Source organism: Triturus cristatus, chromosome 2_2, assembly GCF_964204655.1.
Source record: "Triturus cristatus chromosome 2_2, aTriCri1.1, whole genome shotgun sequence".
Lineage (NCBI taxonomy): Eukaryota > Metazoa > Chordata > Amphibia > Caudata > Salamandridae > Triturus > Triturus cristatus.
This window is the reverse complement of record NC_140582.1, coordinates 872,988,688-873,016,477: the sequence shown is the minus strand read 5'-3', so window position 1 is coordinate 873,016,477 and position 27,790 is coordinate 872,988,688. Positions and strand designations below refer to the sequence as shown.

Sequence of the window (27,790 nt, the reverse complement as noted above, 5' to 3'; positions counted from 1 at the left end):
ATGACCATGTCTGAACTGGGGTGGCAGAGTGGGCTTAAGAACGGTGATGGATCAAACCCAGATCTGTAGACTGGGTGTGAGTGTTTGATTGGTTCTGATGCTCCGTCTATCACCACCCCCTTTTGTACCGCTTTGTTCACCATAAGTTGGCAGGGTATGCTCAGACGGGAGTCCCTTGCTCACTTTGCCAAAGACTAGCTGAAGACGGCTGAAATGCCATAAACCGGTACTAGGAAGGTTGTTTCCGGTCCAGGGAAGGCCTGGCTTGGCAGTTCAGGCTGGATTGTTCCCATGAGGCACAGGGTCAGACTGATTTGCATATGGCCATGTCTGAACTGGGGTGGCAGAGTGGGCTAAAGAACGGTGATGGATCAAACCCAGATCTGTAGACTGGGTGTGAGTGTTTGATTGGTTCTGATGCTCCGTCTATCACCACCCCCTTTTGTACCGCTTTGTTCGTCATAAGTTGGCAGGGTATGCTCAGACTTGAGTCCCTTGCTCACTTTGCCACTGGATTCAAGCAAGCCTGGCTGAAGACTGCTGAAATGCCAGAAACCGGTCCTAGGAAGCTTGTTTCCGGTCCAGGGAAGGCATGGCTTGGCAGTTCGGGCTGGACTGTTCCCATGTGGCACAGGGTCAGACTGATTTGCATATGGCCATGTCTGAACTGGGGTGGCAGAGTGGGCTAAAGAATGGTGATGGATCAAACCCAGGTCTGTTGACTGGGTGTGAGTGTTTGATTGGTTCTGATGCTCCGTCCATCACCACCCCCTTTTGTACTGCTTTGTTCGCCATAAGTTGGCAGGGTATGCTCAGACGTGAGTCCCTTGCTCACATTGTCACTGGATTCAAGCAAGCCTGGCTGAAGACGGCTGAAATGCCAGAAACCAGTCCTAGGAAGCTTGTTTCCGGTCCAGGGAAGGCATGGCTTGGCAGTTCAGGCTGGATTGTTCCCATGAGGCACAGGGTCAGCCTGATTTGCACATGGCCATGTCTGAACTGGGGTGGCAGAGTGGGCTAAAGAACGGTGATGGATCAAACCCAGATCTGTTGACTGGATGTGAGTGTTTGATTGGTTCTGATGCTCCGTCCATCTCCACCCCCTTTTGTACCGCTTTGTTCGCCATAAGTTGGCAGGGTATGCTCAGACGTGAGTCCCTTGCTCACTTTGCCACTGGATTCAAGCAAGCCTGGCTGAAGAGGGCTGAAATGCCAGAAACCGGTCCTAGGAAGCTTGTTTCCGGTCCAGGGAAGGCATGGCTTGGTAGTTCGGGCTGGACTGTTTCCATGAGGCACAGGGTCAGACTGATTTGCATATGGCCATGTCTGAACTGGGGTGGCAGAGTGGGCTAAGGAACGGTGATGGATCAAACCCAGATCTGTTGACTCGGTGTGAGTGTTTGATTGCTTCTGATGCTCCGTCCATCACCACCCCCTTTTGTACCGTTTTGTTTGCCATAAGTTGGCAGGGTATGCTCAGACGTGAGTCCCTTGCTCACTTTGCCACTGGATTCAAGCAAGCCTGGCTGAAGACGGCTGAAATGCCAGAAACCAGTCCTAGGAAGGTTGTTTCCGGTCCATGGAAGGCATGGCTTGGCAGTTCAGGCTGGATTGTTCCCATGAGGCACAGGGTCAGACTGATTTGCATATGGCCATGTCTGACCTGGGGTGGCAGAGTGGGCTAAAGAACGTGATGGATCAAACCCAGATCTGTTTACTGGGTGTGAGTGTTTGATTGGTTCTGATGCTCCGTCCATCACCACCCCCTTTTGTACCGCTTTGTTCGCCATAAGTTGAAGTATGCTCAGACGTGAGTCCCTTGCTCACTTTGCCACTGGATTCAAGCAAGCCTGGCTGAAGACGGCTGAAATGCCAGAAACCGGTCCTAGGAAGCTTGTTTCCGGTCCAGGCAAGGCATGGCTTGGCAGTTCGGGCTGGATTGTTCCCATGAGGCACAGGGTCAGACTTATTTGCATATGACCATGTCTGAACTGGGGTGGCAGAGTGGGCTTAAGAACGGTGATGGATCAAACCCAGATCTGTAGACTGGGTGTGAGTGTTTGATTGGTTCTGATGCTCCGTCTATCACCACCCCCTTTTGTACCGCTTTGTTCGCCATAAGTTGGCAGGGTATGCTCAGACGGGAGTCCCTTGCTCACTTTGCCAATGACTAGCTGAAGACGGCTGAAATGCCATAAACCGGTCCTAGGAAGCTTGTTTCCGGTCCAGGGAAGGCATGGCTTGGCAGTTCGGGCTGGATTGTTCCCATGAGGCACAGGGTTCAGACTGATTTGCATATGGCAATGTCTGAACTGGGGTGGCAGAGTGGGCTAAAGAACGGTGATGGATCAAACCCAGATCTGTTGACTGGGTGTGAGTATTTAATTGGATCTGATGGTCCATCCATCACCACCCCCTTTTGTACCGCTTTGTTCGCCATAAGTTGGCAGGGGATGATCAGACGTGAGTCCCTTGCTCACTTTGCCACTGGATTCAAGCAAGTCTGGTTGAAGACGGCTGAAATGCCAGAAACCGGTCCTAGGAAGCTTGTTTCCGGTCCAGGGAAGGCATGGCTTGGCAGTTCGGGCTGGACTGTTCCCATGAGGCACAGGGTCAGACTGATTTGCATATGGCCATATCTGAACTGGGGTGGCAGAGTGGGCTAAAGAACGGTGATGGATCAAACCCAGATCTGGTGACTGGGTGTGAGTGTTTGATTGCTTCTGATGCTCCGTCCATCACCACCCCCTTTTGTACTGTTTTGTTCGCCATAAGTTGGCAGGATATGCTCAGACGTGAGTCCCTTGCTCACTTTGCCACTGGATTCAAGCAAGCCTGGCTGAAGACGGCTGAAATGCTAGAAACCGGTCCTAGGAAGGTTGTTTCCGGTCCAGGGAAGGCATGGCTTGGCAGTTCAGGCTGGATTGTTCCCATGAGGCACAGGGTCAGACTGATTTGCATATGGCCATGTCTGAACTGGGGTGGCAGAGTGGGCTAAAGAACGGTGATGGATCAAACCCAGATCTGTTGACTGGATGTGAGTGTTTGATTGGTTCTGATGCTCCGTCCATCTCCACCCCCTTTTGTACCGCTTTGTTCACCATAAGTTGGCAGGGTATGCTCAGACGTGAGTCCCTTGCTCACTTTGCCACTGGATTCAAGCAAGCCTGGCTGAAGAGGGCTGAAATGCCAGAAACCGGTCCTAGGAAGCTTGTTTCCGGTCCAGGGAAGGCATGGCTTGGTAGTTCGGGCTGGACTGTTTCCATGAGGCACAGGGTCAGACTGATTTGCATATGGCCATGTCTGAACTGGGGTGGCAGAGTGGGCTAAAGAACGGTGATGGATCAAACCCAGATCTGTTGACTGGGTGTGAGTGTTTGATTGCTTCTGATGCTCCGTCCATCACCACCCCCTTTTGTACCGTTTTGTTTGCCATAAGTTGGCAGGGTATGCTCAGACGTGAGTCCCTTGCTCACTTTGCCACTGGATTCAAGCAAGCCTGGCTGAAGACGGCTGAAATGCCAGAAACCAGTCCTAGGAAGGTTGTTTCCGGTCCATGGAAGGCATGGCTTGGCAGTTCAGGCTGGATTGTTCCCATGAGGCACAGGGTCAGACTGATTTGCATATGGCCATGTCTGAACTGGAGTGGCAGAGTGGGCTAAAGAACGGTGATGGATCAAACCCAGATCTGTTGAGTGGATGTGAGTGTTTGATTGGTTCTTATGCTCCGTCCATCACCACCCCCTTTTGTACCGCTTTGTTCGCCATAAGTTGGCAGGGTATGCTCAGACGTGAGTCCCTTGCTCACTTTGCCACAGGATTCAAGCAAGCCTGGCTGAAGATGGCTGAAATGCCAGAAACTGGTCCTAGGAAGGTTGTTTCCGGTCCAGGGAAGGCATGGCTTGGCAGTTCAGGCTGGATTGTTCCCATGAGGCACAGGGTCAGACTGATTTGCATATGGCCATGTCTGAACTGGGGTGGCAGAGTGGGCTAAAGAACGTGATGGATCAAACCCAGATCTGTTTACTGGGTGTGAGTGTTTGATTGGTTCTGATGCTCCGTCCATCACCACCCCCTTTTGTACCGCTTTGTTCGCCATAAGTTGAAGTATGCTCAGACGTGAGTCCCTTGCTCACTTTGCCACTGGATTCAAGCAAGCCTGGCTGAAGACGGCTGAAATGCCAGAAACCGGTCCTAGGAAGCTTGTTTCCGGTCCAGGCAAGGCATGGCTTGGCAGTTCGGGCTGGACTGTTCCCATGAGGCACAGGGTCAGACTTATTTGCATATGACCATGTCTGAACTGGGGTGGCAGAGTGGGCTTAAGAACGGTGATGGATCAAACCCAGATCTGTAGACTGGGTGTGAGTGTTTGATTGGTTCTGATGCTCCGTCTATCACCACCCCCTTTTGTACCGCTTTGTTCGCCATAAGTTGGCAGGGTATGCTCAGACGGGAGTCCCTTGCTCACTTTGCCAATGACTAGCTGAAGACGGCTGAAATGCCATAAACCGGTCCTAGGAAGCTTGTTTCCAGGGAAGGCATGGCTTGGCAGTTCGGGCTGGATTGTTCCCATGAGGCACAGGGTTCAGACTGATTTGCATATGGCAATGTCTGAACTGGGGTGGCAGAGTGGGCTAAAGAATGGTGATGGATCAAACCCAGATCTGTTGACTGGGTGTGAGTATTTGATTGGTTCTGATGGTCCATCCATCACCACCCCCTTTTGTACCGCTTTGTTCGCCATAAGTTGGCAGGGGATGATCAGACGGGAGTCCCTTGCTCACTTTGCCACTGGATTTAAGCAAGTCTGGTTGAAGACGGCTGAAATGCCAGAAACCGGTCCTAGGAAGCTTGTTTCCGGTCCAGGGAAGGCATGGCTTGGCAGTTCGGGCTGGACTGTTCCCATGAGGCACAGGGTCAGACTGATTTGCATATGGCCATATCTGAACTGGGGTGGCAGAGTGGGCTAAAGAACGGTGATGGATCAAACCCAGATCTGTTGACTGGGTGTGAGTGTTTGATTGGTTCTGATGCTACGTCCATCACCACCCCCTTTTGTACCGCTTTGTTCGCCATAAGTTGGCAGGGTATGCTCAGAGGTGAGTCCCTTGCTCACTTTGCCACTGGATTCAAGCAAGCCTGGCTGAAGACGGCTGACATGCCAGAAACCGGTCCTAGGAAGCTTGTTTCCGGTCCAGGGAAGGCATGGCTTGGCAGTTCGGGCTGGACTGTTCCCATGAGGCACAGGGTCAGACTGATTTGCATATGGCCATGTCTGAACTGGGGTGGCAGAGTGGGCTAAAGAACGGTGATGGATCAAACCCAGATCTGTTGACTGGGTGTGAGTGTTTGATTGGTTCTGATGCTCTGTCCATCACCACCCCCTTTTGTACCCCCATTAAGTTTAAGGCATGAGAGTTCCTCTAGGCAACAGCCTAGGGTGCTAGATGAACCCTCAGGGTGGTTGAGTGCCACCACGAGCTGAGTGTCATCTGCACAGGTGATATCTATGCCAAATGGATGGACAATCTCTGCCAAGGGTCTCATATATACATTAAACAGTGTGTGGCTCAGGGCAGAGCCCTGGGGAACCCGGCATCGGAGAGGAAACTGGTTGGAGACAGCATCTTCCTCAAAAACCTTAAAGGAACGATCACTGAGAAGACTGCAACCACTCTATTGCCATGTCGGACACTCTCGAGTTCTTGAGTCTGAGGAGCAGAGTAGTATGGTTAACAGTGTTGAATGCGGCACAGAGATCAAGAAGGATAATAGCCGCTGTGCTCCCTTGGTCTAGAATCCTTCTTGCTTCCTCTGTCACCGCAAGGAGAGCAGTCTCAGTGCCAAGCTTGGGACCGAACCTGGTCTGGGAGGGGTGCAGTAAATTATTAGATTAAAGAAGGGCTATAAGAGGATTGTTTACATGTCTCTCTAGAAACGTACTCACCCAAGGCAGGAGGGAGATGGGACGATAGTTGGCCAGATTGGCCTGATCAAGATTACCTTTTTTCAAAAGTGCTTTAACCATCGCGCATTTCCAGGCCAATGGCACTACACCTGAGGAGACAGAGGAATTCACCAGGTCAAGAATAGCAGGGCGAATATTATCTGTGACCAAGGTAAGGGCCTGGGGGGGAGCAGGGTCTATGGGAGAGCCCGATGTTATGTTATGTTTGCCATAATTAAGTCCAGCGTGGCAGGATCCAGGAGAGGAAATTGTGATAGTAGGGTTTGAGTTCCTACAATCGGCTCAGCGGGGGCAGTAAGGGAATTGGTGGGCTGAGAAGATGGAAAAGCCAAATAGATGTCTTGAATTTTCTTTTGAAAGAACTCTGCCAGATTGTTATAGTGAGTAAAAGCATCATCCAGCATAGGAGGTTTCGGAGGCAAATTAATAAGGGTTTTAGAAAGACAGAGGCAGAATAAAGGTCTGAAGGGAGCAGAAAGAGGCAGAATTAAGGTCAGCAACAAACATAAAGAGGCAAACCAAAGGTCAGCAACAAGCAGAAAAGGCAAATAGAGCCCAGAAACAAGCAGAAAGAGGCATTCATACACTCATGCACTCGCTCACAGACTTACTCAGAGACTCAAGCACCCAATAACACACCCACTCAGAGGCTCATGCATCCAGTCACAGACCCACACAGGCACTCCTACACCCACTTATACAACTATGTACACACCCATACAGCCACTCACTCACACACTCACGGACCCATAAAGCCACTCACACACTGACAAACCCACTCCGAGACCCATAGAGGCACTCACACACTCACTCACCTGCCCTATAACGCCACTCACACATTCAATCTCAAAGGTTACAGTTTGGAAATACGATTAAAAAAATATTGAAATTCACTGAGAAAAATTAAAGCCACAGGGATGTAATAGTGAGGATATAGAATTTTAAAAATTTTAGAAATTCACTGAAAAAACGAAGGTTACAGGGATGTTATAGATGGGCTCAGATTTCACTTGTTTAAAACAATTGAACTTCCGCAGTTATAGCTACCCAGGCTAACTATAACTTATGCCCCTGCAATGCACTTCTTATGACCGCACATATTACATCACTCATGATATGGTCAGTGATATCATTGATGACATCATCCACAGAACTACTCACACCCCCATACAAACTCTCATACACCCCTTCACATACCAATTCACAGACCCATACAACTACTGACACATACACTGACTCATACAGCCACTCACACAAACACACACTCACCAATGCAGCCACTCAAAAAGCCACTCACAGACCCATATAACTACTCACACATAAACCCACTCATAGATCCACTCACAGACCCATACAGCAACACACACTCACACACCCACTCACATACCCATTCAGAGACCTACACAAATACTGATACATACTCACTCATACAGCCACTCACATAATCATTCACTCACCCATATGCCCACTCACACAGCCACTCCCAGACCCAAACAGCTGCTCCCACAAAAAACCACTCACATACCAATTAAGACCCACACAGCCACTCACAAAGCCACTCACTCACTCACCCATGGATGATGAATTCAAACCAGATCTGTGACTGGGGGTGAGTGTTTGAAAAGCTTCAGCACTCTGTCCATCATCTCCTTGTGTTTGCTTTGTTCGCCCTAAGTTGGCAGGGTAGGCCCAGACATGGGTCCCTTGCTCACTTTGCCACTGGATTCAAGCTAGCCTGGCTGAAGAGGGCTGTTAGCCCGAAACCGGTCCCAGGATGCTTGTTTCCGGTCCAGGGAAGACATGGCTTGGCAGTTCGGGCTGGACTGTTCCCATGAGGCACAGGGTCAAGACTGATTTGCATACAGCTGTGTCTGAACTGGGGTGGCTGAGTGAGCTAAAGAATGATGGATTCAACCCAGATCTGTGACAGTGGATGAGTGTTTGAAATGTTTCAGCACACTGTCCATCATCTCCTTGTGTTTGCTTTGTTCGCTCTAAGTTGGCAGGGTATGCCCAGACTTGGGTCCCTTGCTCAATTTCCCACTGGATTCAAGCTAGCCTGGCTGAAGAGGGCTGTTAGCTGGAAACCAGTCCCAGGATGCTTGTTTCCGGTACAGGGAGGACATGGTTTGGCAGTTCGCCTGGAATGTTCCCATGAGGCACAGGGTCAAGACTGAATTGCATATATCTGTGTCTGAACTGGGGTGGCAGAGTGAGCTAAAGAATGATGATGGATTCAACCCAGATCTGTGACTGGGGGTGAGTGTCTGAAAAGTTTCAGCACTCCGTCCATCATCTCCTTGTGTCTGGTTAGGCAGAGCCCAGGGTCAGTCAGAGTGAGTTACCACTAGTACCAGTCAGCAAAAAATTGGGGGGTGCCCAGGGCACAGGATTACTTTGCAACAAGGCCTCTTTCTGCACCTCTGTTGGTTCCTTCTGCATATCTCTTGCTTCATTCTGCACCTTTCTTCCACTTTCTGGACTTCTGTTGCCTTTTTCTGCATTTCTCTTGTTTCTTTCTGTGCCTTTCTTCCTCTTTCATCACATGTCCTACCTTGTAGGCATAGTTAGAAATTAGCATTTAAAAAATGTTTGAAATTCACTGAAAAAAACATAGGTATCAGGGACGTTATAGTTACAAATTAACATTTAAAAAACCTTTGAAATTCACTGAAAAAACCATAGGTTTCGGGGACGTTATAGTAAGAAATCAGCATTTACAAAACCTTAGAAGTCCACTGAAAAAAGCATAGGTTTCAGGGACGTTATAGTTAGAAATGAGCATTTAAAAAACCATAGAAATTCTCCGAAAAAAACACGGGTTTCAGGGATTTTATAGTTAGTTGCACATTTCACTCATACAAACCCAGAGAAATTCGGCCATTATAGTTAGTTGAGCTACCTATAATTCGCAGCCCCGCAATGCACTGCTGATGACGTCACATATTACATCACTCATGACATGGTCACTGACATCTCAAATGACATCACTTATGACATCATCCATGTGATCATTTGATGCACCCCCTCACACCCTAATATAACCTTTGATACACCCACTCTTAAATACAGAATGCCATTCTCGAAACCATAGAGACACCAATACCAGTTAGGACATATCCACTCACTTATTCCTAGATCTACACATACATCTACTCACTCACCCATACAGTCACTCATACATGCAGTCACTCATCAATACAGCCAATATCATATGCAGTCATACACCCATACAGATACTCACACACCGCCACTCACCCATAGAGTTGCCCACACACCAAGTCAGTCATGCAAAGAATCAATTACACTCCTATTTACAGTTCTACACATACCACCTCACTTATTCATACAGACTAACACATACTTTTTCTCTTATACAATCACTGACACAAGCACACACTCATGCATACAGCCACTCTCACAATCACTCACTCTCACATATAGTTAGTTATATACTCCAACACTCACATATACTGCCTTTCACATATGTAGTTACTCACACATAATCCACTGACATCCATTCACTTACCAACATAGCCATATGCACACCCACTCACCCATACAGCCCCTCTCAGACACACTCATGAACCCATACACTCACTAAATCCCCCACTCACACATCCATGCTGGGAGTTACACCCTCCCACCCACACACACAGACACTCAAGCATCCATACAGGTACTCAGACAACCAATCAATAACCCATATAGACACTCATGTAGCTAGTCGCCAACCCATGCAGCCACTTACACACCAACTGACAGACTGATACAGACATTCACACAGATTAGTCATTCACCCATGCATTCACTAAGATACATTTAATCACTCACTTATACAGTCAGACACGCACCCACAAAATCATCCATACAGACACTCATACAGCCACTCATTCTTCGAATACACCTTGGTGTATATATATAGATAACATTCTTTAACTTTTCAGAAACACTCAGTCATTGGATGATTTCATCAGTGATGTCATCAGTGATATCACTGACCATGTCATGAGTGATGTAATATCTGATGTCATCAGCAGTGCATTGCGGGGGCACGAGTTATAGTTAGCACAACTAACTATAAGGGCCGAATTTCTCTGGTTTTGTATGAGTGAAATGTCCAACTAAGTATAACCTCCCTCAAACCTGTGTTTTTTTCAGTGAATATATATATATGTATATATATATATATATATATATTACCTACTGGTGGTCGCCAGTAGGTAGTTATAGTTAGGACCCTCTTTCCATAGGAAATCCGCAACATTCTATTTGGAATAACTTTGGCGCCGGTCGACGAATCCTCGCAAAATTTTCAAAACTAATGGGGCGCTATGCTCCGCTACGCTCCGCTCCTACCCTGAAAGTCTCGGGGGGATTCGTCAAGCGGGGGCTGAGAAAACAGGGGGGTCCCAAAACGCGTTTTTCCCATGCATTTTTCCATAGGACCTTTAGACACAGCTACAGCCCGAACGGCTGAACAGAGTTACTTGAAATTTGGCAGAGAGGTAGTCTACAGTTCAAGGAAGTGCCTTTTGTAGGTCTGGTGTAAATCTGTTCAGTAGTTCCTGAGAAAATAGCATTTAAATCAATATATATATCTGTGGCAGCTTACGGTGCGCTTACCATGCGCTTACGGTAAGCTTACCGTACGCGTACGGTGCCGTGCGCGAGCGCGATTCTGATTGGCTGTTAGATCTTAGTAAACATTCGAATCGGTCGAAACCAGGAAGCGGCGGCCGCCATTTTCTCTCTCGCACTCTGAGGGGGGGATGAAAAACAAAGGGTGAAAACATGTAAAGGGGCAGGTTAGACAGCTCCCAACCACCTAGCCTTGTTCATGGTGTCCCATAAGAACCCACAAGGCCAAAAATTCAATTTTAATTTTTTTCGAAAAAACGCCGATTACTTAAAATTAATTATAAAAAAAAAGTATCCACACTTTCCCACCCCCGTGTGCCGAAGGTGCCCGTAGGGCACCTTTTGCGCATGGCATATCACACATTTAAACATTTATTCGATTACCGTTCACAACGAAGCGCATAATATGTCCTCCGTGAGCGGACGGTGCGCGAAGCGCATCGTGCGTACATGGCCCATCCAGCGTAACGTGGGCACGCGGTGCGCTTAGCGCACCGCGTGCCCACCGTGCGTGCACGGCACTAACTGCGTAAAGTGGGCGAGCGGTGCGCGAAGCGCACCGCGTGCTCACTGTGCGCGCATGGAACAATCTGCGTTAAGTGGCCACGCACGCCACGAACGGCGTAAAGTAACTTAGCATTTAAAAAACCGTACAAATTCACTGAAAAAACCATAGGTTTCACACACGTTATAGTTAGGAATTAGCATTTAAAAAATCTTGCAAATTCACTGAAAAAACCATAGGTTTCACACATGTTATAGTTAGCTGGACATTTTACTCATAAAAAAGCAATGAAATTCCCCCGTTATAGTTAGTGCAGGCAACTATAACTCACACGACCGCAATCCTCTGCTGATGACATATGTGTCTTTATGAAAAAAAAATATTTGTAATATATGTATAGCTAAAATGTAATGGAAGAAGACGTGGGCAAATAAGTGTCTAAATACAGTATTAGCATCAGCAGAGGATTGCGGTCGCGTGAGTTATAGTTGCCTGCACTAACTATAACGGGGGAATTTCATTGCTTTTTTATGAGTAAAATGTCCAGCTAACTATAACATGTGTGAAACCTATGGTTTTTTCAGTGATATATATATATATATATCCACCAAAACAGTTGCCTGTCTAAGAAGGAAGCCTCACAAGAAGATTAAATCCTGCCACATTTATTCAAGGAGGACACAGCATGGGGAAAACACCAAATTGCAACGAAATAAAGTCCTGCCTGACGCGTTTCGTGCGTACAGCACTTTCTCAAAGGCACCGGACTAAGCAGGAAATGGCACGACCATGTTTCGGTACCACTTATAAATATTAAAGTCCCGCCCTAATAGGCGCGGCCACCTCTGTGGCCTGATGGTACTTGTGGTGCCAATCTTTCTCAAGTGAGCTGTCGTGACAAATCCCCATTGTTCAAGTAACACCCCAGTGGGTTGTGCAGCAGAGTTCACATCCACGCTGCTTTGATTGTTCCACCAAAAACCGGCATCCTCTCCCATATGCAAAGTCGTCGTTTGGCGTCTGTGCTGGAGGGCTGTAAACAGCCCCGGGGCTTCACTTTGCGGCTCAGGCAAGCCGCAAACAATCCACAAAAACAGTTGCCTGTCTAAGAAGGAAGCCTCACGAGAAGATTAAATCCTGCCACTTTTATTCAAGGAGGACACAGCATGCATATATATATACACATACATACATACACACACATTTAACACGTTACTTACATCAACTGTACTAATAAATGTAAAATCTATTTTTTTCCATAGTGCAAAGGTCAAATTAAACTAGCATGAGGGAAACACTGTTTGCTGCATTACAGGCTACATGTTGCAGTGGGTTATCCTCAAATTCTAAACAACCTTTCCTTGTCATGCTACCTTACTGCACATATTTAATTACTTGTATACACATTTTGGTTAAATACCTTAAAAAAATACAAATGCATACAAAAATGCCATGGTATGAACCATACTGTCATTTTTGCACCGTGTAATATGCAATTAATTAACATTGTTTGGGGTGAGGGATTCGTAACCCACTCAAGGCTTCGCCTCTCATGAGTAGCTTGCCCCGCTCCACTTTCAATAATGGCAGTAAGTAGCATAATACAATCTGTGTATCTGCAAATATATTATTGTGTCATTTTTGAAAGTGTCCAAAGCAGTATGCAAACCTTAACAGGCACTAAAAACAGTCAAAGGATAATAGGGCTTCACAACAGTGCGCTATTGGATGCCGCACTCAGAGAATGTCTGGGTGTTCTGCCGTCTTCACACATGTGGTCACCCAGCAGGGTGTTCCACGATCCGTCTGGGGGTGCCAGTTAAAAATAGTGGCAGGACTACGGAATACGATGCTGGGCAAAGGATGCTGAATTTCAGCTTGTTTGCAAACTAATGCCGTATATTCCAGCCAAAACAGCCAGGATAAACCTTAAAAAACTGCCAGACCCCAGATGGTTGTCAGTCCAAAGGCTGTTATACAATATTTCAAATCCAAAAGGAAGTAGAGCCTTTTCCTGTGTTGGCAGTTCTGTTTGAATCATATATAAGGAGGCGTTTCAGCGTGATGAATGTTTTGTAACAAAGTTATCCTCTGATTAATTCACCTATCTGCTTCCCTCCACTCCTGATTTGGCTCCCATCAGTTAGAACTTGTACTGGATTCTACTTCTCAACATTATGTCTGGTTCTTTTCTACTCCCACGGGGTGTTTGGTGCCTTCTCACCATTTCAGTTTTAATTGTGATCTCCAATCAAGAGGTACACGATTTGTCATTTTTTTTCCATCTGAACTGAGACTCTCTTAATTAAATACCTGTCACATATGCCATTTTGTGCAGGGCTGCACCGTGGCTACTGGGTTAAGTCACTCTTTCCCCAGGCTATCAAGAAGGAGACTTAAACGTTCAGCAGTCAGTTCATGGCATATATACCTATAATTCTATATTAACAAAAAAGAATATTATTGCTTATGGTAATTTATGTTTTTTTCTGCTCATATGCCCTTTTGAGTGTTTTTTTTTATAGCAAAATTAGGTATAGGGAAGTTATAGTTACTAAGAAAAACTGCACTCCATCTAGAATTGGCCAGTTAAGGTTAGCTATGTTTGTGTCATGCACACCATAACTCCACAAATGTAGCTCAAATGATCTCAATTTGGGAAAAAGGGGGTGGTGATGGACAGAGTTTCTGAATGATGCAGAATACTCTTACCAAGTCAAGAGATCATGGTTTTAATCCATCACCGTTTTTTAGCTCACTGCACCATCCCAGCTCAGAACCCGGCTACATGCAAATTAGTCTGTACCTGTCCCAGTGCATGATGGGAACAGGGCAAACCAAACTACCAAGCCAATTCTTATACTGGGAAGGAAACAAGCTTCCGGGGACCGGTTTCTGGCATCACAGCCTTCGTCGGCCCGGCTTGCCTGAATCCTGATGGTGCAATGAGCAAGGGACTCACGTCTGAGCATACCCTCCCACACTGAGTGTGGATAAATCGATTTGGGAAAAAGGGGGTGGTGATGGACAGAGTTTCTGAATGATGCAGAATACTCTTACCAAGTCAAGAGATCATGGTTTTAATCCATCACCGTTTTTTAGCTCACTGCACCATCCCAGCTCAGAACCCGGCTACATGCAAATTAGTCTGTACCTGTCCCAGTGCATGATGGGAACAGGGCAAACCAAACTACCAAGCCAATTCTTATACTGGGAAGGAAACAAGCTTCCGGGGACCGGTTTCTGGCATCACAGCCTTCGTCGGCCCGGCTTGCCTGAATCCTGATGGTGCAATGAGCAAGGGACTCACGTCTGAGCATACCCTCCCACAGTGAGTGTGGATAAATCGATTTGGGAAAAAGGGGGTGGTGATGGACAGAGTTTCTGAATGATGCAGAATACTCTTACCAAGTCAAGAGATCATGGTTTTAATCCATCACCATTTTTTAGCTCACTGCACCATCCCAGCTCAGAACCCGGCTACATGCAAATTAGTCTGTACCTGTCCCAGTGCATGATGGGAACAGGGCAAACCAAACTACCAAGCCAATTCTTATACTGGGAAGGAAACAAGCTTCCGGGGACCGGTTTCTGGGATCACAGCCTTCGTCGGCCCGGCTTGCCTGAATCCTGATGGTGCAATGAGCAAGGGACTCACGTCTGAGCATACCCTCCCACACTGAGTGTGGATAAATCGATTTGGGAAAAAGGGGGTGGTGATGGACAGAGTTTCTGAATGATGCAGAATACTCTTACCAAGTCAAGAGATCATGGTTTTAATCCATCACCGTTTTTTAGCTCACTGCACCATCCCAGCTCAGAACCCGGCTACATGCAAATTAGTCTGTACCTGTCCCAGTGCATGATGGGAACAGGGCAAACCAAACTACCAAGCCAATTCCTATACTGGGAAGGAAACAAGCTTCCGGGGACCGGTTTCTGGCATCACAGCCTTCGTCGGCCCGGCTTGCCTGAATCCTGATGGTGCAATGAGCAAGGGACTCACGTCTGAGCATACCCTCCCACAGTGAGTGTGGATAAATCGATTTGGGAAAAAGGGGGTGGTGATGGACAGAGTTTCTGAATGATGCAGAATACTCTTACCAAGTCAAGAGATCATGGTTTTAATCCATCACCGTTTTTTAGCTCACTGCACCATCCCAGCTCAGAACCCGGCTACATGCAAATTAGTCTGTACCTGTCCCAGTGCATGATGGGAACAGGGCAAACCAAACTACCAAGCCAATTCTTATACTGGGAAGGAAACAAGCTTCCGGGGACCGGTTTCTGGGATCACAGCCTTCGTCGGCCCGGCTTGCCTGAATCCTGATGGTGCAATGAGCAAGGGACTCACGTCTGAGCATACCCTCCCACACTGAGTGTGGATAAATCGATTTGGGAAAAAGGGGGTGGTGATGGACAGAGTTTCTGAATGATGCAGAATACTCTCACCACCCCGACCGGGCCGACGAAGGCTGTGATGCCAGAAACCGGTCCCCGGAAGCTTGTTTCCTTCCCAGTATAAGAATTGGCTTGGTAGTTTGGTTTGCCCTGTTCCCATCATGCACTGGGACAGGTACAGACTAATTTGCATGTAGCCAGGTTCTGAGCTGGGATGGTGCAGTGAGCTAAAAAACGGTGATGGATTAAAACCATGATCTCTTGACTTGGTAAGAGTATTCTGCATCATTCAGAAACTCTGTCCATCACCACCTCCTTTTCCCAAATCGCTCAAATGATCTCACCCATGATATATCAGATAACATTACTTGTGAAGATACATATCACCTTAACATTGACATTATCAAATACACCACTATGGGTATATTATGACTTCTTTGTTTGGCTAGGTGATGTTATTTAGTGATGTTGCATTGTTACATCCTGTTAATTATTGGTATAAATATTGTCTGGTCATGAGCATCTATTTTAATGGGCACCAAGAGGTCCAAATAATGGTAACAATCTAAAGAAAAAGTCAGTAAAATATGAATCGTGGCAAAAAGATTGACTTCTCATCCCCAAATTGTTTTGCAAGGGTTAGGGGGGGCCAACTCTTCACGGGCCCCCAGTGATTCCAGAGGCCATTGGATATCTGTCAGATGTGGAAGACTTTGGGACTCTTCATCACACTCTACCCTGGGAGGGGGCGAGGGGGTTATTTTGCGTTATGCCACTATGTTTCACCAGCCAGGCAAAAAAAAAATGACTCAGAAAGACATTCTAAACATTTTACATTGCACAATAATCCTTAGAAAGATAAAATGTATAAGCAATTTGTTAATGTTATGAGGCTGAGCATGAAAAAAGGAGACAGCAAACATAAAAGAAATAACAACAAAAGGCACATTGTACTGTAATACCAATCTAATCAAACTGTGAAATAAAATCAGTCCTGCAACCTTGATTAAATCAACATTTCTCATACAACACATGTGGAAACACAAGTGAATATTAGAACAGAGACACTCATACTTTTTTCATTGGAAAAATACAATAGTTTAACATTTGGTATGTTCACTCTACAAGAAATGTACTAAGCAAAATATTAGAATTAATGATGTTTTCATATAGACTATGTATGAGCCTAATGCAACTCTGCCCGAATGATTTCTGAAAATGTCGCACACTCCTAAATATAACATTAGTTCTCACTGTGCATTATCCTTTCACTAAGTTTCAAAATTCGAGGGAGGAGCAAACAATAAAACAGCATACAATTTCCTAATAGGCAATAATAATGTGGGCAATTAAAATGGATAACTTTTTTGAAATCATTTTGTTTTTCACTGTTGTCAATAGTATGCGCATGTAGCACACTGGGAATAACGTGAGGATTTGCTAAGCATAAACTACTAATTGTAAATTAGCTTGTCGTACAGCCTGGAAATCTGCACCATTTCTAAAATGCACTTCGAGTGATCCCAGGAACAGAATGCATGCAAGTATTCGATCATGTTTTCACCCAATGTGTCAAACCTTCAACACAATTGTTTCATTGTGTTACTGTGGAAATGTAGATCAAAAAATTAAGATTAATACCTACACAGAGTTTCTTTTTAATCTGTAGTAAAACAACAGCAACTGGTATATGGTTATTAATGATCACATATGCATCTTTCTTACCTTCCTTCTCAGTACGAAAGACAAATTTCCTCTGGGATGTAAGCACTTCAAACTTGCTTTCTCCGTGAGCATGAACTGTCTTTATTGCAGATACTGGGATGATGCCTTTAGAATACACCTCCTAAAAACGTATATTTTAAATAAATATCTTTACATAGTAACTAGAAACCACGGAAATACAATAACAGTTTTATCTAAAATACAATGCACGCCATGCGCAAACCACGCGCCAAGGAGATTTTGGTAAATTTAGGTTAGGACATTCTTGTGCAGACAGTGACAGCAACCTCTCCCCACATTCTTCAAGCTCACTTCTTTCTAGAAATGTAAGGTTTCGGGGGGTTTCATACCGACCTGCGGTGGGCACAGATAGTCCTCATTTGTGGCATCTGAAAAGAAAATATGCTGCAAAAATAGAGCGTGGATTGGCACTCTTCCTCATTTTACCAGCCTCTCAGACTTTTGTCGTATTTTCTCTCGGTAGAAATCTGGAATGCAGGTTGGTTTTATACCGACCTAAGATTATAGACAAGTGGCCCAATCTTGAATCCTCTCTGGGTCAAACTTTAGTATGGTCCTGAATATCAAAGCTACATGTTGCCTCAAAGCTGCTCTGAACACGGCAACAGCACTAGTATCGGGCACTAGGAAGTACAACACATCGCAGGCGTCGCAAATTCTCCGAAATGCCTCCCAATCAAAAATGAGAAATACTCTGAAACGACATGTATTATTCATAAAACCCTCTAAGGTCATGAGTTAACTCTAAAACGCCTACCCTATGTGGCCATAGGCAACCTTAGAGTACCCCAGACAGGAGAGTATTCTGGGAAAATACTTAACAAGAAATGTACCTAAATTGTGGAATTCTATCCCTCTCCATATCAGCACATACAGAGATTAAAAAAGCAATTTTCCCTGCAGATATCTTAGAAACCACACAGGTGTGAGAGAAGTGCAATCCTCTAGAGGTTTGGCAGGATTATGAGTGATTTAGCTGAAATGGATCATACCTCTAACCTTTTCAATTGATTTTGAAAACTCCTCTAGCGGATGCAGCACACATTACATAGCATGTATCCTGTATGTGCGCCTTATGACATTTAAGGTAGTACAGTTCTCTATGCACCCTTTAACTGCTCTTGCTTATTTTTGCAAATGCTGTGTATCATGTAAAGTAAAAAGTTCACAAGGACAAGTTCAGTAGAATCCTCTATAACAGTGATACTTACACTTTAGCCTTTGGTGGTTCCCCTTTTAATCATTACTGAAATCCTGAGGCCCCATATGGAGTCATTTTTTGGAATACAGGGGCCCTCACTGAGTCCATTACTGGAAGTTGGGCACCCGGGCAAAAGCAATTTGTGCTTTGAAACACAAGCATCCATCAAACAAATACACAAATTATAAAAAAAATTGCCTGATTCACAAATATTAAAAAAATTCAGCAACAAAAAACACAACATTTTTATTTCAATGGGAAGCTTGTCGATTTTCTCCCATCATCTAGATTATACTCTGTGTGATGCACTTGCACTGCTCCCACAAGTCAATCTGAGGATTTCAATTTAATTTCAAGTCTCCAATTTCAAATTCTTTTACGAAAGGAAAATAGAGTAATAGAAAGATAGAGTAAATTTTATTACATTTTTTGACAAAAAAAATAACAAAAGTCCATTCAGTAGAACCAAAGTTTGAAGTGCAAACTAGCACATAAATGATCCAAGTGCCAACGATGGATTCTTAGTTGCGGCAGACGGGGGCAAAGTCAAATGTTATGGCTGACAGTGATGGAGCAGGATTTGCTTACAAGAAGTGGATTTGGCCCGGTCTCCGCTTTCCTTTGGACTTAGAATACTTTTTGAAGAACAATGTCAGAGAAGGTAAAGTTCAGTGGGGTAAGGCAGCAAGTGGTGCCTGAGGAGGAGGCGTAATTGTCGGGGAGCCGCTGGATGAAATTGCCATGAAGATATCTACATTCGGATTTAGTCTCTTTTATGGAAGTTGAAAATCTCTGGATGAATGAAGCTGCAGGCTGTAGCAGACGAGGTCGAATACCCATTCTGCAAGGAGCGGCTTAACAGGATTTGCTGCTGCAGAGAACTTAGCATGAGCTGCCGCCAAGTCAGACCGACTGGCAATGCAACTTAGGTGGAATGGCGAGCAAGTAGGTACCAGTCTCCTTTCGGTTCTCACAGCACTTTTTAGCTGAAAAAGTCTCTAGGTTTGTATTTTTGCTTTCTAGGCACCTTTAGAACCGCTTCCAAGGGTCCAGGACTAGAGGGATACCACTTGGAGGGTTAGGACTCATTCTGGCTGGTCCAGGAGCAGGTTCAAGATGGTTGGAGACGTTCCTGTCCCTGTGGTTCTGCCCAGCCAACTAGCCTTTGAAGTCACTCTGGTAGTCCTGGGTTCAGCAGTGGAACAGGGCTCAAACAGTAGGGCAAGACTCTTACGGCACAACGCAGGGTTCAGGCCGCAAGACAGTCCTCTTGATGTAGCAGGGCAGTTCTCTAAAGTACACAGCAGGCCACAGGCAGCAGAGCAGTCCTAAGAGTCCTTCCACAGGTCTAGACGTGAACTGAAGAGAGGATCTGAGGATTCTGTTTTTATACCTGGCTCCAGCTTTGAAGAGGAAGAAACCTCTGGTGTTGTTTCCCCACAGAAATGCCTGAAATGTCCTGCCTCCCCGCCCTGGTCCCAATCTCTCTCAGGTAGAATAGGCTAGGGTGAAGTTCTTTGTGTGTGAGCTAAGGCAGGGTCTTAGAAATGAAATTAGGGCTGCTCCCCCCTCACCACCACCCTGATTCGGTGGCCCATCCTTCCACTACTCATTCCCATTTTTGTGTGGCTGAGTGGGAGGAATACACAAAGTTCAATTGCCAACTACACTTAATCATGCGACCCAGTAAAAAAGCTGCACCAAGTGGTTAGGGCAAGAAAATGGCAACTTTATGAAAGTGGCATTTTTAGAATTGTGACTTAAAATCATACTTTATCATTAACGGGGATTTTAAATTAACATTCCTTAGACACCTCAAATGACATTTCTATCTGCTCTCAAACATGAGTTATCACTAAATACTTGTAATAGAGGAACCCTATGTTTTCCTATACTATACTATAGGATATTTAAAGTGCCTGGGAACCCAAAGGCATCCCAGGGCTGAGTTCAAAGAGGTTGCACTATACAGAACAGGAAGGCATCTAGAGAGGGTAATTTATTTAAAGAGCCAGGTTTTAAGGGCTTTCCGAAAGCAGTGTTCTTTATCTGTTGCTCGAATAGCAAGCGGAAGAGAGTACCAGCGCTTACCTGCATTGAAGCTGAAAGATCGTCCTCCACTTCTAGCTCTTTTAACACTGGGAGATGTGGCCAAATGGAGGTTCAAAGACCACTGTGGTCTGTTAGGGATTTAAGGTGAAGCAAAATGGTGTAGAATAGGTGGAGTGAAGGAAGAGGTGGAGAAGATACAAGCCTCAAAGTAGTGAGATGTCAAACTTAAAATACATGTCCAACTTTTTAAATACACTGCATCCTGCCATATGGGCTGTTTAGGGACCAACTTTGGGGTGCTTGTATGTAATAAAGAGGGAGTTTTAGTCCTGGAAAGGAGTTTATTTTGGCAAGTGAAACTGATAGTTTAACACTGCCTACAGGCTGCAATGGCAGGCCTGAGGAATGTTTAAAAAGGCTACATAAGTGGGTGGCACAATAAGTGCTGCAGCCCCACAAATAGAATTTAATTTACAGGCCCCGAGTACACGTGGTCCCACTTCACTAGGATCTTAAAAGTAACTTAAATGTGCCAAATGGGGTATGTTTAAAGGAGAGAGCACATACACTTTAGCACTGGTTAGAAAGTAAAGTGCACAGAGTCCTAAGGCCAGAAAAATGAATTCAGAAAAACAGGAGGGGTGAAGGCATCTGGTTTGGGGGTAACCCTGTTGAGATTCCCCCTCCAGCCAAAGGTCAGGGGAGACTTACCAATATCTTGAAGGGGTTCGCTGCTCATGTGACAGAACATGGACAATGGGACTCTACTGCAGTGGCCCTTGCCAGTTCTATGCTCTCATGGACTCTAATAAAAATGAGTTACTCGTGAACACACTGTGATGGTAAATGTTCATCAGCTGACTCATATCCATATATGCATGGGCAGAAGAAGCATTCTTGACCACACACACTACATCACTGAAGCTGGGATCTGCCTTCAATTGTTCTGACAGCCATCAGTGCTGCCAGGTGCAGGCAGAGGTCTTCATAGATCTGTGTGCCCAAAACAGGGCTCGAGTACTGCACACTTACAGTGATCAGGAGAGACAGCAGCTCATTGCCCTATCACACCGAACCCCAGTCTTGTATTCTGGATATGAGGGAAATCACTCCACCCTCTGCTCTCTCACCTTCATCTGAAACCGGACAGATGTTAGGAAGAAGGATATTCAGAAAATTATAAATGAGGGAGAATGATTTTGCTTTATTCACATCTCATGACAGAACAAAGTTCCAAAATGATAGAAAAACAAAAAAAACACATAATATAAAAGGCTCTCCTGGCCCTCATGATACATATGAGGTTACAGTCTCATCAAATACAACCACAATAGAAGATGAGTAAGACCTATTTATTGCTCCACCCGTGAAGGGGAGTGGACGCGGGGGACGCATTTTCATAGGCGTTTAAGACACTGCAGTATCTGTAATTGGAAGTGATCTCATGAAGTAAAGAATCCAGCGAAGAGTACTGATTATAATTAAGTAGTAGTTCATTATGAGAATCTCCCTGCACACTGAAAGGAGACAAAATACTCATGCAGTTTTGCTGCTTTAGCTTCAGGCTGTTTTCTCATGGTCTCCTTCCGCCAGTAAATTGAGTATGTGTCTGACTGTCACTTTCTATCACTGCTAATCAGGACTGTCTTCATGGGATATGCTGGTGGACAGCCCCCTGGTGAGTACCTGATATTCTACTTGGATCTCAGGCAGGCTGGTTTCACTGTGGTCATCTTCATCAGCACAACCTCTATGCATTGCCTCATCATGCATCTGTCCATCCACAAAGACTGGCGTGTGCTCTGATGGAGCTGAGGCGTCCACTCCTAGCACTCTTGGAAACCAATGGTGCATGGGACAGAGTAACCGGGTAGGCTGAGAGGCTTGCACCTGACAGGACAGCTGTGAGCAGCAAAGCTGCAAGATGCTGAGCTGTGGCGGAGCAGCATTACCCTGCTATGCACCACCAGGCCTGGCGTACTGTGGAATGTCTATACATGACAAAGCTCTGAGGGCAGAGAGACTGAACTCCATGAACACAAGCCAGGTAAAGTACACAAGACCATGGTGGCTGATGTGCAACTCCATCGTGGCTGCAGTGCAGAGGGGAGACAGGTCACACAGCTATCGCCAGTTACAGACCATGTCAGGCTGACATGGAAGACGTTATGGGAAAAAGACTGCTGCTGAAAAGGATGATTATTGCCTTGGGCTGTAAATGCTCATTCCAGACTGGGACCATTATTGATTGCTAGATTGGTCAATAATGGACCCAGTCTGTCATGATGTATGTATGGTCTGTGTTAGTTTCTTTAGGTTTGTTTGTGCTCATTATTTCTTTATCAGCTGATGCATGTAACAGCTTTGGGTCACTGATGCTTGTTAACTATAAGCTAGGGCCATGTTTAATAATACCCCCTGGGACCACTGACCCACACTGCTGAATATCTACGGGGGCCAGCAGATCCTCATTGCGGCGCTTGTGCATTAATGCACTTACTGACGGTTGCTATTGATGTAATTTTACAATCGGGGGCCACTGTTGCACATTTATTTTCTCGGGCCATTGATGTACATTGATTTTCTGAGCCCTATGCTGATCATTTCATCAAAGTTTGTGCTTTACAATACCATATACAGACATACATATCATACGTATATTTATTGCCTGTAACAAAAACATACATGGAGAAACTTGATATTCCTAGTAACCTGGGCAAGTCAAATAGTATAAATGTTAAGGGATTCCTTCGGAGTCATTTAGGTTCAAAATGATACACTGAGAAAATGGTACCATCGAACAGACCTTTTCCCAGAGGTGCCAAGCAATGTACTTTTCTGGCACCTGTCGGGGTGGAGGCACGATTGATGAAGCTCAGTCGGGGTTAAATCTAACCGTCAAAGCCGGAGAGGAACCAGAAAGTGATGTTGCGTTGGTTGGATTTTTTTCAGCTGCACAGAAAACTAAGGGTAGCAAATCACCAGTCCTCCAACATATTTCAAGATGGTGCTGCAGGAACAGAGGGGAACGATAGAAGAAGACATGCGCAGCCTGTAAATGGGAGGAGGAGCCAAGGAGAACCCCAACTCAGCAGATGTTCAGCCCAGAGCGTTTCGGCTTCCAGATCCTAAGATCCAGAGTACTCTCTGTGAGCAGACACTGGAAGGATTTCTGAGTGTGCGCGATTGGTGTCAAAGTGACTAGTGCCTGAATAAGGGCCCATGACGTCCGGCACTGATCCAGGTTGGCGGGGGATGGGGGAGAATTAAAAAAAAAAAATCCATAAATAAAACTTACCTTAATAGCCACTGTGTCTCTCCTCCGCCTCAGGAATCAGCCGGAACAGGATTCAGGAAGCATCCAGGCTCCCCTGACCAATCATAACGCTAAATGCAGTGTTGTGATTGGTCTGAGCACGTGGTTTGTCTCTCAGCCAGGGAATGGGAGCCTGGACATGTTCTCCATGCACGCTGTAATGCAGAACATGCAGTCTGAGAGGGCCGGCCAAGCATTCATGCCCACTTGGAGTGGGCAAACCACTCCTCCCCTGCACTGCTCAGAGAGCAGAGCAGCCCCGCCCGCCCTGGCCGCAAAGCAGCAGGAACAAATAAAATGATAACAGCACCGGCTCCTCCGTTAAGGTGGAGAGCGTCGCCCCACTGCTTGTAAGCAGTGTAATTAAAGTAAAAATAAAAATGTAATAACTGAATGTTATCATTTTATTTTTTTCTGCTGCTTTGCGGCTGGGGCAGGCGGGGTGGGAGGGGTGGGTGAGGCTGCTCTGCTCTCAGAGCAGGGCAGGGGAGGAATGGTTTGCCCAATCCATGTACGCATGAATGCTTGGCCGGCCTGGCCGGACACCCGCTGTGCTGAGGCTAGGCCTCTGGCGTGATTACGCAGCACAAATAACGGACAAACACACAGTAGGTTAATTGTGAGCCAAAAGACCCCGAGCGGTCTTGTGCTCATTTATTATGCCTTCGGGCAAGCCCACCCTCCGGGTGCGTTCATGTGAGAGATACAATGTAAAGTGCGGGCCGGGTGGCACCCTCACTACAGTTAGGAGTTATGTTATGATTGTCATTAGCAGCGCTGGCAGGGGCAGTAGGTTGTACAAGCAGAAATGGCCTCCTAATGAGTGCTCGATCACTTTTTTTTTTGTTTCAACAAATTAAGCCCTAGCATACCCGAGACATTTAAGGTCACATGTAAACCTACAGCAGACTCGAAATGTGACACACATGGATACCAAAAACGTGGTAACCGTGAATGTGTATACTTTTTTTAAATAAGACATAAGGAACAGGTTTTCTTTTGTATTGCCTACTCAGTACGAATGTTTTTCAGCTCTCAATAAATACATCGAAAAAGATGAAAAGGTGCAACTCATAAAATACTTTAAAAATTCTACAGCATGTTTAGTGTTTATCCTCAGCACTAGAAAAAACAGGAATACAAATTGTAGTTCTGAACTACTATACAACGAATAATGAACGGAGATTGTGTTTTTACTAAAATGTTTAGCGTTTTTACTATAGCCAAGTCAGACGTAGCGTTTTTACTATAGCCAAGTTAGACGTTAGGTGAAAATGAATTACTGGTATGTTTGTGACATCTATCGGCCGAAGGCGGCAGTGCAATTGCTTTATTTTTGTTGAGATACTGATAAATGCACAAAGTAGTGCTTTGATTTGTTAATTATATGTTCAATCTTGATTGAAATTTCCGTTTTTTTCTCTTCCCAAGTCAGGGAGTCTTCTCAGGATTCATGAGCACTTATTTTTATGTTTTTTATATATATAATTTGTGTCTAGATTAACATCATTGAACGCAATGCTGTCAAGTGCATGTCTCTGACTGTTCATTCTGCTCATTCAGGTACAACAACAAAAAGTGTCCTGTACTCTCGCAAGATGGGGCAATATGTTTGACTGACCCACCGAGGTCTTCAGTAAGCAAGAGCATAACTAGGCTTGGTTGCTTTCAGGGAGGTGGGTTCTTTCTCACAAAGATTTAACACTCCAAAGCATTGAAAATAGGGGGCAATCCTCAAAAGCATTCATGAGCACAGGATGTTCTATTGCAAGTGTACTCTGTTACATGCCTTTGTGAATCGGCCCGAACCGTCCAACTCACTATTAGTAAACGTTCTAAGATGCCACTCCCCTTTCTCTTGTTCTTATTGTTGATGAATATTCCTTGAAGAAACTCTTTTTATTCCCATTTTAGAGGTTTTAGGTCCAATTACAAAAGGCATGTAGGAGTATGTAGACGATTATTTCAGGAGTAACATTTTACATCAAAATGCCTTTGTGAATAGGCCCCACAATCTTTTATTGCTAATGGGTTTTTAGTTCTCGGTTGGTGGCACACTGTGTTGGCTGAGGTCTTGGTAGTCCCACAATCAGGAGTCACATTTAGAGACAGCACATTTTATGAAGCACACAGTGTAATAAATCTGCAACATGTGGTATCAAATTTCCACACTCCTTTTTGGTACTGGACCGATAAAATAAGGTCCTCAATTCATATCTTAACTGAGGTTTGCTTTGCTGATTCACAATGTCTCATGATGTCACACTTAGGATAAGTCAAAGTCCTGAAAGTCCAGATAAATCGCCCATCCTGCAATCCAATGAAATTTAATGTACAACACAGAAAGATAAACCCAGATTAATCGGTGAAACATGGGATTGCGCAATCCCTGTCTAAAAAAACAGTCTCCAATTTCCTATAAGCGGTGACTTGGACATACCCAGTCGCCAATTGTAATTTCTTTTTTCCAGATCTCAACTGTCGTAAGATAATATAGTTGAATATATGAATTAATGATATTTTATAAAGTGTGCAAACTGCCCGAAGGTGTCTTGGTGCTTTCAAACCGCAATCAAACTAGAACTAAGCATTAGCAAACCCCAACCATTGCAGGAACTAGGGTTGCGAAAACACCCACATTTTAAGCAAATTCCTAAAATGAATGAGGCTGTTTTGAGATTTTAAATAAAGTGGGAAACTATTCCACAGTTTCCAGTGGTGAAGATAAAACGTTTATCAACCCAAGTTGTCCTTTTATATTTAGGTACCACCAGATTTCTTTCAGAGGTAGAATGTAGAGTTCTTTTAGGAACATACCACTGCAATCTGTCCTTCAAATATTCCAGGTCACAGTCGTGAAGAGCCTTCTGGGCAATACATACAGCCTTAAAAGTAATTTGCTTCTTTACTGGCAGCCAGTGACGTTTAGGTAGTGCCTGCGAAACAGACTGAAATTTAGGTATACCTAGAAGGTGTGCAGCTGCAATTTGAAGGGTTTGTAGTTCGACAGTCTCTGCTGAATGTTGATGTAAAAACCATTACAACTGTCAATACTTGATAACATTGAAGCAACTATTACTGTTTTCTGTTCTCAAGATACAGAAACAAGATGAAGTAATCTGATAAATGTGGTATGAAAAGGTTAACCAATCAGCCAACATTACTGCAAGATTCTTAACCTTTCTGTAGGGAGATGGAAGAGTTTCTAAATTCTTAGGTCACCAACAAGGGGACCAGAAAGGTGCATCATTACCGAAAAGAAGACCCTCAGTTTTACCAGAATAAATTTTGAGGCAATTATTTTTCATCCACCTTCCAACTTCCAAATCAGTCTTGACCCTATTCCTCATGGAACCAGTCCAGACCAAACTGCCAAGCTAGGTCCTCTCTGGCCTGAAAACAAGCATCCTGGGATCAGACATTGTTCTGCATTTGTATCCATCAATTGTTCTTTTAGCATTTGTCCCCCCGAGTGGGACGGGTAGGCCCACAAGTGGGTCCCGTGCTCTCCATGCCACTGGAGTCAAGCTATCCTGACTGATGAGGGGTCACACCCCGAAACGGGTCCTAGGATGCTTGTTTCCAGTCCAGGAAGGACCTGGCCTGGCAGTTCGGGCTGAACTGTTCTCATTGGGCACAGGGTCAAGACTGATTTGCATATGGCTGGGTTCAAACTGGAATAGCATGGGGGCAAAAGAACAATGGATTTGGGCCCAGATCCCTGTACTGGGGTGAATGTATGACATTGTCATGCATTCTGTCCATCAATTGATCTTTTTGTATTGGTCACCCCGAGTGGGGCGAGTATGCCCAGACGTGGATCCCAAGCTAACCTGGCTGATGAGGGGTGAAACCCAAAAACCGGTTCTAAGATGATTGTTTCCAGTCCAGGGAGGACCTGGCCTGGCAGATCGGGCTGGACTGTTCCCATGAAGAATAGGGTCAAGACTGATTTGCATA

At 45.3% G+C, this 27,790-nt stretch overlaps 1 protein-coding gene across 3 annotated transcripts in view; it reads right to left on the bottom strand.

Annotated features, from left to right (window-relative positions):
* The window catches only part of ARAP2 (ArfGAP with RhoGAP domain, ankyrin repeat and PH domain 2), a 1,345,662-nt gene that overhangs the window by 997,800 nt on the left and 320,072 nt on the right, over positions 1 to 27,790 (bottom strand). For all 3 annotated transcript variants that reach the window (XM_085642300.1, XM_085642298.1, XM_085642299.1), the window contains exon 8: positions 17,241 to 17,361. In XM_085642300.1, coding sequence (XP_085498426.1) covers positions 17,241 to 17,361 — 121 coding nt within the window. The remainder of the gene's footprint in view (positions 1 to 17,240; positions 17,362 to 27,790) is intronic.